The sequence below is a fragment of the Hakea prostrata genome, chromosome 1 (genome assembly GCF_041222555.1).
Source record: "Hakea prostrata isolate BN-2017 chromosome 1, UWA_Hpros_2, whole genome shotgun sequence".
Classification (NCBI taxonomy): Eukaryota; Viridiplantae; Streptophyta; class Magnoliopsida; order Proteales; family Proteaceae; genus Hakea; species Hakea prostrata.
The window spans coordinates 3,930,301-3,941,329 of record NC_142600.1 but is presented as its reverse complement, the minus strand read 5'-3'; the positions used below and the strand labels follow the sequence as shown (position 1 = coordinate 3,941,329).

General features: G+C 37.3%; 1 protein-coding gene across 1 annotated transcript; it reads right to left on the bottom strand.

Annotated features, from left to right (window-relative positions):
- Nucleotides 1–1,369: 1,369 nt before the first annotated feature.
- On the bottom strand, nucleotides 1,370–4,832 carry LOC149026763 (annexin Gh1-like). The gene is given in 6 exon segments (XM_089156067.1): nucleotides 1,370–1,896; nucleotides 2,162–2,272; nucleotides 2,274–2,375; nucleotides 3,202–3,420; nucleotides 3,642–3,787; nucleotides 4,688–4,832. Coding segments are annotated over 6 exon segments (951 nt in total). The 5' UTR covers nucleotides 4,764–4,832; the 3' UTR covers nucleotides 1,370–1,599.
- Nucleotides 4,833–11,029: the final 6,197 nt, after the last annotated feature.

Here is an 11,029-nt window from a genome sequence, read left to right as displayed (position 1 = left end):
ACTTTGCTTCTATCTCCTTTGGATTGGGGATATCCAATAAAATTAATTAAGGACAAATTGTGATTTATATGACGAAAATACCTTTACATCTATTCTACCGTAAGATTTAATCACTCTTACTGTTTATTTTCTCGAAAACTGAAATCAGTTTTCTTAAATGAATTCAAAATAGAAATAAAAATGAAACAAAATCTAATTTTTTGCTTCTCGATCTCTTGGTAACATTGTATGTATTTTCCGGGTTACAAAAATTTGAATCGGTTTGGTTGAATTAGGTTTCAATGAAACCAGTCATCTTCTTAAGGATGGAGTCCCTGACTCGGCTCAATTCACGGCCTTCAGTGGCTGAACAGAGAGGGAAAGCCATCTGAACCCTGAATCTGGCGGCAACCATCAAGTGAGGAGGCACCATCTTTGAGTTCTTCACCGTCGTCATCGTCTCTCCCATTAGAATCCCAGTACTGCAGTGACGAAGTAGCAGTATTATAACTGCGTTGCTTCACGTTGCAGCTGGGGATGCTAACCGGAACGGAACGGTATGATTTTTTCTTGTTTTTCTTTTTCAGTTGTGCAGCAACAGCAGAGTTCTTGTGGATGACCAAGTCGTCTTGGAATACACTGCTATAATAAGGCCGATCTTCTCTCCGGTGAGATTTTTCAGGCCAAAACACATCTGACTCCTGGAATTCCTCAGCCATGCCGCCCGCCTGGTGGATCTGCAGAGAGAGACTAAGGAATTGAAGGACAATGGATAGAGATTGGAGAGGAAATTCAACAGAAAGAAAGAGAAGAAATTTTACTGTGAAAACATGATGCAAATCTATCGGTAGAATAGATGTGAAGGTATTTTTATCATAAAAATCATAATTGTCCTTATTAGATATCTCAACGTAGATCTAAAGTATTCATTTATTTAGATTAAAAATGACATAGACCAAGGTTAAGATGAAAATTACCCTTAATTTTTTTTCATCTATCATCAAAATTATTGTTTTTTTTTTCCAGAAAGGAGACTTCCAGCTCATATCAATGTCTACCGACTGTAATGTTCATGGTGTTGAAGTGGATACTCTAAAGAAAGAAGTCGTTAATACCTCGTGTATCAATAACTAAAGTCAGATACCTACACCATCTTTCATTGAGTTTCTCCTTCAGTATATGGCTCCTCTCATGGAACGAGATGAAGTCACAATGAAAGAACTTACCAAGGTTGCTGTGCTGAACTCAAAAGAAATCCTCGGGTTAGTAACCGTGGGTTCATTCCAAAGTACTGAACCACTTTATTACTACTACAAATGGACCTACAGTTCCTCAAGGGTGTTTAATCCATGCACGCTTCTTTGTTTAAGAAAAAAAATTAACAGCAAAAGATAAGAAAGCAACTCCATCATATTAAGCAGCAACGATTACATGACTAACACAAGCAGGGGGATAAATCTAAACCCGTTATTCCAAACCACTCAAGGGCAAGTAATTAACAAAGAGGATGCATAAACAAACAGGACATAGAGAACTACAAGCAGCTGATGCATCTAAGCATGGTAGAGAGAAATATATCTGCTCATGGGCAAGTATATTTTCTCCAGTACACAACTTTGCTTAAGATTTCTCGTGGCCTATCAAGGCAAGAAGCATGTCCTCATAGTCCCCAGTGGTGTCTTTGCTTATGGCACGATCGAGAGGGACACTGTTCCTGCGTTGGTACTCCTCTTTAATCTGTTGCATGTCAACCTCAGCCCTGGTGGTGACAACTCTAGTAAGAGCCCACTCATCAGTTCCCATCTTGTTGATTGTCAGCCTAAGAACCTTCTCAAAGTATTTTTCTGGACAGGTCAAGCACTTCACAGTGGCTCTCAGAAGTGCAAGGAAGTCATTCTTGGGATCAACTTTCAAATCCTGCAACCAGAAGCCTCAAGGTCAGCTTATACATTCAAAAACTAAACGACAATAAACGCTATCACACAACCTTCTGTACAGCAGAATCTTGAGTTGCCACAATCAGGTGGTACCAGTATACAGGATTTTCATACCAAAAACCAAACCAGTAACATTACAGTAATTTTCTGATCTACCAATCCGTCTGTCGCTATTCTGGCTTTTAAAAGGACTTCAAAATTACAGTTCATAAAGCTTAGATAACAACCATAAACCATACAAATACCTTGTTGATAGCATTGCCAAACTGATTATTGTAGTGGTTACATGTTGCATTAAGTTGTTCTTTGCTCCTTGTTGCCAGAATCATGATGAGATCCTCATCATTGTAAGCCTTTGTCTTTGATCTTCTCATGGAGTAATTTAGCTTCATGCTTTGCTACTGTCATGTTCACCTCTGGTCCCTCATAGCGGTATGAACTCACAAGAAGTACTAAAAGCTGGGATTAGATGAGAGGTTTACATTATTAGACACAACCGAGGAAGAAAAATATCTATACTAAAAGTTAGCTCATTCTCTTACTTGCAACTGAAGAAAGAAAATTTGACGCAAGTCAAACGAGAAAACAGGGTAATGCAATCTAATGGAGAATGAACTGTATTTAAGCATTGTAGGATATGGTATAATAGTTTCCCCCGTTAACTGTAAATGTGGAAAATCTATACAGATAGAGAAAAAATAATGTATTACTTCTACAACGCAAGATGGCAAAAGAGGATTCATATTAGCAACCATGTTTAATCGGGATAAGGCTGAAATAAGCTGCAATACTTCTATAAATCAGGATGCATCTGTTAAATGCAAACTCTTAGAACCAATAAGTAGGATACTAGTAGTTTACTTTTCACTAACATATAACAAAAGAATCAAATTTGATTTCAAAACCCAAAGGATTCTCTTTTAACCTCGTCATAGAAAATTATATGTTGATGCTTCAGGGAGAAAAAAATTCTGGTTCAGAAACACGTCTAACAAAAGAAAATTAAGAAATCAAGAATCACGGTACAGCAACAAGGATAAATGCATATGAATATGCTTGACATACTTCTTCTCTTACAAAACTAAACTATATTTACTCCAATCAACTAAATCTAAGAAGAAAAGAAGACACAGTTATAGAAAATTTCTTTTTCACATCATGACCAACTATGTGCCATTATAAAGCATATGAAACCTCAAAAATCATCATAACCAAAAGAAATGAAACAATCAGGAAGCTACTAGTACACAACAAATTACAATGGCCAAAGGGAGACTGGTTATACCTTGCGGAAGTCCCCAGTTGTGTGATGTGCAACATCTTCTTCAAGGGATTTCTTAAAACGAGCATGATATGCTTGCCTCGCCAATAATAGATTATTCGAAGACCTCGTACAAGCTATTTCCATAATGACCTGATTGCTTGAAGTCCACCTCTTGGTCGCTTCATTACATAAAAAGGCATCACGTTCAGGAGGATCCAATGTCCACAGTAGCACTGATCTCTGTGCAAAGAATAAAATATTGGATATTCAGATGTCAGATGTATTAACACTAGAACTGATTAATCACACCATCAACAATAAGAAGGTAATCCTTTACTAACATAATCACAATGCCATTACCACACATACTGTCATTTAAAATAATTTTAAATCTAGAATAGGTTTGGATCGGGAGCAATTTCCATTTCAAGCCAAAAGAAAAGCACGTTCAGAAAACTGACCTCAAAATTGCTCGTGAGTTCTTTGTCTAATGCTTTCAGGAGATCTTCTCCGTAAGTTTCAGAATAAGTTTGGCGGATCTGCTTGCGCTGTGCAGCATTTCTGTGAGCTAAAATGGATATGATTAGGCCCTCATTTGTTCCCCATCCTGTTTGAGATTGATAAGGATTAATCGGTCAACATCAGTCCTTCCAAAGTAACCGACTCCATGCAGAAAACTCCATACGAAAACCACTAAAATCCATATGATAAGCAAATAGTACAATTCTGAAAATAACTTTAACAGAAAGATTGCCAATGGAGGAGAGGATGGTGGAAGCCCACTCCGGGAGGGGGGGGTCGGCCCCCCCGGGTGGTTTTGTTTTTTTTTCCTTTTCTTTTGTGCCGTGGTTTCCCCCCCAAAACCCCGCCAAAAAAAAAAATTCTAAAAGGAATCAGAAATTGTGGCCTGCGTTCTACAACTACAGAGTCCACTATATATAGTGGAAACAGAGTACCTTAAGATAGCCAAGACTACAGTTTCTGACGATAAAAATCCACGAACGAACACTGACATAAAAAACAGCTAAACAGTAAACTTTTAAAGCTGAAGTTCAGGAATCGGATCCAATTTAACTCTTTGATCATCAGTGAAAACACAAACAAATCTAGATCCCATAAGCATGAGTACGTTTAACCCCAAAAAACAAAGAAAAGGAAAAAGAGTACGACTTCAAAAATGCAAATCTAAAAATAGCAGCGGATCTTCAACATGACAGACTAAACGTAACGATCACCCCACGAATACTAGATTATCATAGATCACTCAGAAATTATAAGATCTACAGCCAAAAAGTAAATAAATATCTGTTTTTATGTAACAAAATCCACGAATGTTATCACTCTCTCCGCAAATTGAAGTAAGCAATCGAGGAACGATCGTAAACGAAATGACAATGCAAGCACAATAATCCGCAGGATCGAGATCAGATCAAGTTACTGTGCATAACCAACAACGCTAGTATCCGATCATCAATCAAGAACTAAATGAGAAAGAAATGCGAGAGACCTTCAAAAGCTTTCTTGAGCTGCTCGCAGTCTTGAGAGGCAGGTGGAATCGATGAGGGAACCTGAAGAGTCGACATTGTCTGAAACGAAAGCTTCTACGCAGCTGTGTTTGTGCAGGTTCGAGAACGACAGCGAGAATCGGAAGGGAGATCGGAAGGGAGATGCAAGAGATGCAAGAGACAGGGAAAGGCGAGAGGGGTGGGTTAACTATATAAATCGAGAGGACATGATTTCTTCCGCAATTCCTGCTTACTTTATTTGTAGATATGGCAATTGATCATACACGTGTACGTCTACGAGGTACTCGCGAGTACCACCACGTACCGACATGCGTGACTCGTATTCCGATTTGGGAAAGATTTATTAATTAAGAAAGAAAATAAAATTCTTTTAATAACTTATCCTACGCTTCTAGGGATTATCAAAATAAATAAAATAATCATACGCTTCTAGGCTTGGAAAAGTACCATAAGAGGGCGTACAATGACTAGTTTAACCTCAGACACAGACTGGCAAAATGGGTGTCCCACTGTCACTATTGATTGGTCATTTGGTCCTTATCCGAAAATTTTGCTTGCTTTATTAGCTAATCATATATCGAGTCCGGATCAGCGATCCCGCGGGACACGTGCGTCCGCGCTCGACCATAAAAATCAGTGGGGCCCCGGTGAAAAACATCTTTGAAAAAAAAAAATCCTTGTGGTCGGGGTGTCCCCGCAGGGGATCCGTCTGTACTCTCGACTTTGTGCGCCTCTCACCCCCACGTCCGTTGGGGGAGTCCCCATGTTCCCCCTCACCCCATCCCCTATGCTGTCCGTTGGCTCCCCCCTGGGTTGGTGTTTGTGGTGGCTCTCTTTCTCTTGTTTCCTTTTTGTTGGGGCTTTCTCGCTCTGGGCCTTGTTTTTCTTTGGCGGGGGTCCGCTTTGTTGTTGTTGGCTCTTGCTGTTGTGCTGCTCTCTGGCTCCTTTGGCCTCTCCTGTTCTTGGTGTTCTCGCTTGTCCCCTCCTCCCCCCTCGCCCGCTTGTGCTTTACCTTTGCTTTCCGCTCCCTGGCTTTCCGCCCGTTTGCCTGCTGCTCTTCCCGGCTTGGTTCTTTCTTTCCCCCCTCCCCTTTTTTTCTTTTTTTCTTTTGCGGTTCCTCCTGTTTCCTTTCCCCTTTTTATCTTTTTTTCTTTTTGCGGTCCACTCCTCGTTCTTTCCCTCTTCCCTCTTTCCTTGTTGTGCCTGTCTTTAGTTATCCAAAGGTTACCCAACAAACTAGAGTTTAAATAAAATTCAAATTTATAGGTGGGTTTAAATAAAAAAATTTTATAAAAAGAAATTCAAATTTAATTTAAATTAGATAATCATTGGATTACTTAAATGCTACATGACACAATCTTACGAGGAAATTATAGGAAATTATAGGGAAATGAATTACAAAGGGTGTGAATCCGATTCAATCCTTGCTTCTTTCCACTTTCCGTTTCCCTCTAGGTTGTGCCTGTGGCTTTGTGATCCCGGTTACTTAATTTAAACTAAATTTGAATTTTATTTAAACCCACTCATATTTGAATTTTATTTAAACTCTAGTTTGTTGGGTACGTTGGTTCTTATGCCACATGGCCTCTTAGAGGGAATTACGGTTGGTTACAGAGGATGTGATCCCTTTCTATTACTCTATCTTGTAAAGTAGGTCATGATTTTCTTTTTGAGTGACTCTCTTTCACATTAAAAAAAAATCTGCTTTATTTCTAATTAATTTTTTATATTTAATCAAGGCCTAAAATCTTTTCACTTCTCTCCCTCGTATTTTCCACGCATTGTAATTAATTTACATTTCTCCCATATATCTCCACTAGTCTCTCTCTCGCTCCCACCCTCTCACCTTCTCATGTGAATGGGGTTCTCATTTTTTTCTCTTGTTCTGTGGGAATTTCTATACTAGCTAGATGCTGGGAGAGGCTGCAACTATTGTTCGGATTAGGGTTTTGTCTCCATCTTTTTATTCAATCATAATAAAAAGCTGACTTTAGAACCTTAAAGCAGAATCTGAAAACTGATTTGCAATACTTGATATCATATCATTTTGGCTCTTGATTAATGGCTCTGGAAAAAAGTAGGGGTGTAAACGGATCGGATTCGGATCGGATAGTGGTAATATCATATCCGCATCTTATTATATTCGGACGGATTCGGATAATATCCTATCGATTTTCGAACGGATTCAGTCGGATTCGGATGATAATCGGAGAGTTATTTTCTTAAGTAGATTTTGCTAAATGGGCGTGAATACATATTGAACAAAAGTTTTTTATTACCCGTTTACATCTTTACCATTTTATTTGTGAAGGTTAAGTTTGAAATATAAGAATTTAACAAATTTGGTAATTATTTTAATAGAAAATCTAAAAAATTAGTCACATCACAGGTACAAAATTTATAAAAATAAGAAAAATAAATATAAATAAGTAACTTAATCGGATTCGGATACCCCTAAACAGATGCGAATGTGAATTCGGAAGTGGATTTCAATTATCCATTTACACCCCTAGAAAAAAGTGAGAGAGTAAAGGAGAGAGAAATCTAATTAGGAAGGGTGAGAGAGAAAGAGTAGCGGAGGGATTTTAGGATTAGATTACATTAAGAAAATTAATTTCAATTAGATTAAATTTAGAAATTTAATTAGTAATAATACAGAACTGGTAGGATTTAAATTAGCCATGTGTCATCATTTTAGACTAGAACGCGGTTTTAAAATTTGGCCATAAGGAAATGAAAACTCGTTCATCTAATAATGGGGTAGAACAATTTTTTACCGTTTCAAAGGTCTTTTCATTGTCGTTGCTTGAGAAATTCCTCTAGATTAGCAATTGAGAACCTTGCTCGTATAGTCCTACAGTCATCCCTAGGTTTCATAATAGGTCTTCAAATTTGGTCTTGATCTTTTTGAACTTGTCCTGATAGAGTTTGGATCAGCGACCTCGACGCTTCCTGACCACAAAGATCAGTGGGGCCCACGGTGAAAAATACTTTTTGAAAAATTTTTTTAAAAAAAAAAAACTTTTTTTCCAACCGTGGGACCCACTGACTTTTGTGGTTAGGAAGCCATCGGGAGTGCTCCCCCGACGGGGAGATGATCCGGATTCATCCTGATATGCCTTAAATTGCTAAGCTCAAATTTCTAGTCTTGAGAATGGTCAAGGACAGGACTGAGTTAGCTTAGCTTTAGATTAGTGTCAAGGTTAACCCAGAAGTATAAGAATTTGACTATTTTCGACCTAATTCATTTTAACCTTACAACCATGAAAGGTAAGCCATATATAAGCCATTTGGAGAATATGTTTTACATGAGTTCAAAAGTTGTTAAAGACACAAGTATTTGTTATATTTCGCATATTTATTTATTTATGAACAAATAACACAGCACTACATGTAAATTATAAGTTACTCACAATTAATCTTACTATTAAAATAGATTATGAAATTATCCAATACCCTTATTATGGTATAATGACCAATCTACTGCTATTTTAATTCTCTCACAGCCAACCCTTAAGATGTATTCATCACAAAAAAATAAAATTAAATAAAATTAAATTAAAAAAATAATAAAGAAGGTGAAAGAATTTTTCCTTCACCCATTTTCTATCTACACCTGACTAGACCACCACCATCGAAAATCACCCCAACCCTCCCTGCCAGACTATGCCAGCGACCACCACCCTCACCGTTCCTGTCGAAAAATCCCCCTCTCTTCTTTATTTATTTATTATTTTTTTTTGGGGGGGGGGGGGGACATCCGAAAATTTTGAAAGACCCATTAGCATAATGGGTGAGTTTTTTTTTTGCCAAAACAAAAAAGCAGCGATTATATTAAAAAAATGGGTGAGTTAAGAACTATAAAAAAAATATTAAAATTTTGTTATTGGGGAAGCTTTATTTTTTTTTTTCTGTATCACAATGTTTTGAGGAGTGTAAAGAGTTTTTAAGCAGTACAATTTTTAAGGATATATGTTGCGTATATAATGCTGAGGATCTTAACGGTTAAGAAATGATTAGGAATGTTATGATCCTTTTTTGGATTTAAGACCTGAGGTTATTGCATATAATAATATTGATAATTGAACCGTTGTTGCATATAATAATATTGATAATTGAACCTATGATCCCTTCACTAAGTTGTATTAATCATTAGCAATAAGGCAGTCTTTGATGGTGATGTGTCCAAAATCTACTTAACCCTGATATGCTTGAAGAAACACCTACAAAATAGTGTTAGACGTGGCCCGACCGTGGGGTCGGGAGGCCACCTCCGAAGGCTAAATCAGTTAAAGAACTGATCACAAGGCTCTCACTAATTGTAGAGCATAAATTGAATATGATTATAAAAGAAACGATTCAGATACATCATCTGTGCGTAAATTACTTGTTTATGTAGGTTTTACCTCTTAATCCCGACTGTTAGATTCCTTCGCCTCCTTCCTTGATGACCGTCAGATCATAGGGTTTTTACCTTCTCCAATAATAGTTACCTAACATCACGACCCCCACTCTCATTAATGGAAGTTACCCACTACGACTAGATTACATATCCCGAAATCTTTGGGATCACGTTCATATCCACAACGGTTTTAAGTAATTCATTAACACGTAACTGCTAAGACCCGATCAAAGCCAATCTCTACCATGCTAAGGCTGCTGCCAACCGGAGATGATGACCCGACCATAGCTCAACTGGGGTTGATGACTCGACCATGGTTCGACCAGGGTTCAATGTTATTCTATCCATATCAGATGGTATCACTTATCAACCCTAGCTAACACATGACTATCGAATTAGAAAATCAACATTGGATGGATGCATTGAAGAGATACTTGTATAATTATTCAAAGGACAAAATTGATGGAATATTTAGTTGTAATCTTTTTTTTTTTTTTTTGTAAGAAGCCAAACTTCATTCATTAAACTGGCAAAAAAAATACATAAACACGCCAACAAAAGAAAAACAGAATGATAGAAGCATGGAAACACAAAGCTTGGATATAAATATTCAAAACCAAAGAGCGGAATTTGAACAAACTGTCATACATACTATAGACAAGGTCATCCAGGCTAATGTATGGATCAAGCTCAATAAAACCTTAGAAATAAAGTTGTATATACAATAGCAACTAATAAACTAAAAAAATGCATCATCCATCTCAAACATCCCAATAGGCAAAAATACGCCACAAAGGCGGAGACTAACACGCCACATGGATAAAGAGAAAATACGCAACATGGGCGGAGAGATAACACACCACAAGGACAAAACAACTATAATTTGAACAACAACTAGTTGAGTGGGAAGTTGAATGTACAAGGAAGTTCCATAGCTTGATTTCGGGTTTGGCAGCGATGACTTTTCCTTCGTCAGATCTGTGGTTGGATGATATTGCAGTAGAGGCTTTGGCTAAAGAAATCGTATGAGTTGTGATGGTGGGCAACAAGTAGTAATACAAAGGCTACAATAGAATTATGCAGCAGCAGAACTTCCAGATCCAAGGGAGTTGTTTCCAAAATAGGCATGTTTCAAGAAATAGGGAAAAAAAAAGGAAAACGGTGGAGACAGTAGAAAGAGGAAGAAGGAGAAAGGAGAAAGAAATGATAAAGAGTTCAGAAAAGTGAAGAGGTGATAGGAGAATGAGAAAGATGAAGAAGAAGAAGAAGAGACGGATCTCCGCCTCAAAACGCAGCTTGGTCCTTTGGGTTTGTTAGAGTAGATAAAGAAAGAGTTATCTCTTGTGACTTAACCCCACTTTTAACATTTCTAGTTTTAACATCCAAAAAACCAAAATTTTTTTTTTTTTTTTTTTTTTTTTTCTTTTTTAATTTTCTTTTTTCCATTAATGATTGGCGTTTCTTACAAAGTCTTATAATGTTTTTATTTCTTATTTTTATTTATTGGGTTGGGGGGGGGTAATTTGTTTATAGCACTTTTTGACCAAACATCTCACAATGTGTTTCTTTGTCCCAATGTGTTTAATATGAACATTGACCCCTCCCTTCTATTTCCCTTCTATTTCATGGTCACAAACGTAGAATTGATCCACTAAAGGGTGCCACGAACGGTTGGTAAAAAGGAAAATTTAATTTTAGGCATAAGTTTACCAGAAATAAGACGAAAAGGAGAGTTTATTTTGTTTTTCAATTATTTGTCTTTTTTGGTCTTGGCATTATTGTCTTGATTTCCTTTTGTGTGTTTTGGTGCACTTAAATTTGGCTGACATTGAGAGGGTTTTGTCTTTTATTCCTTATTTATCTTCTCTCCTTCTCCTAATAAAATTTTCATTCATTCAAAAGAAAGTCAGAAATGAATTTA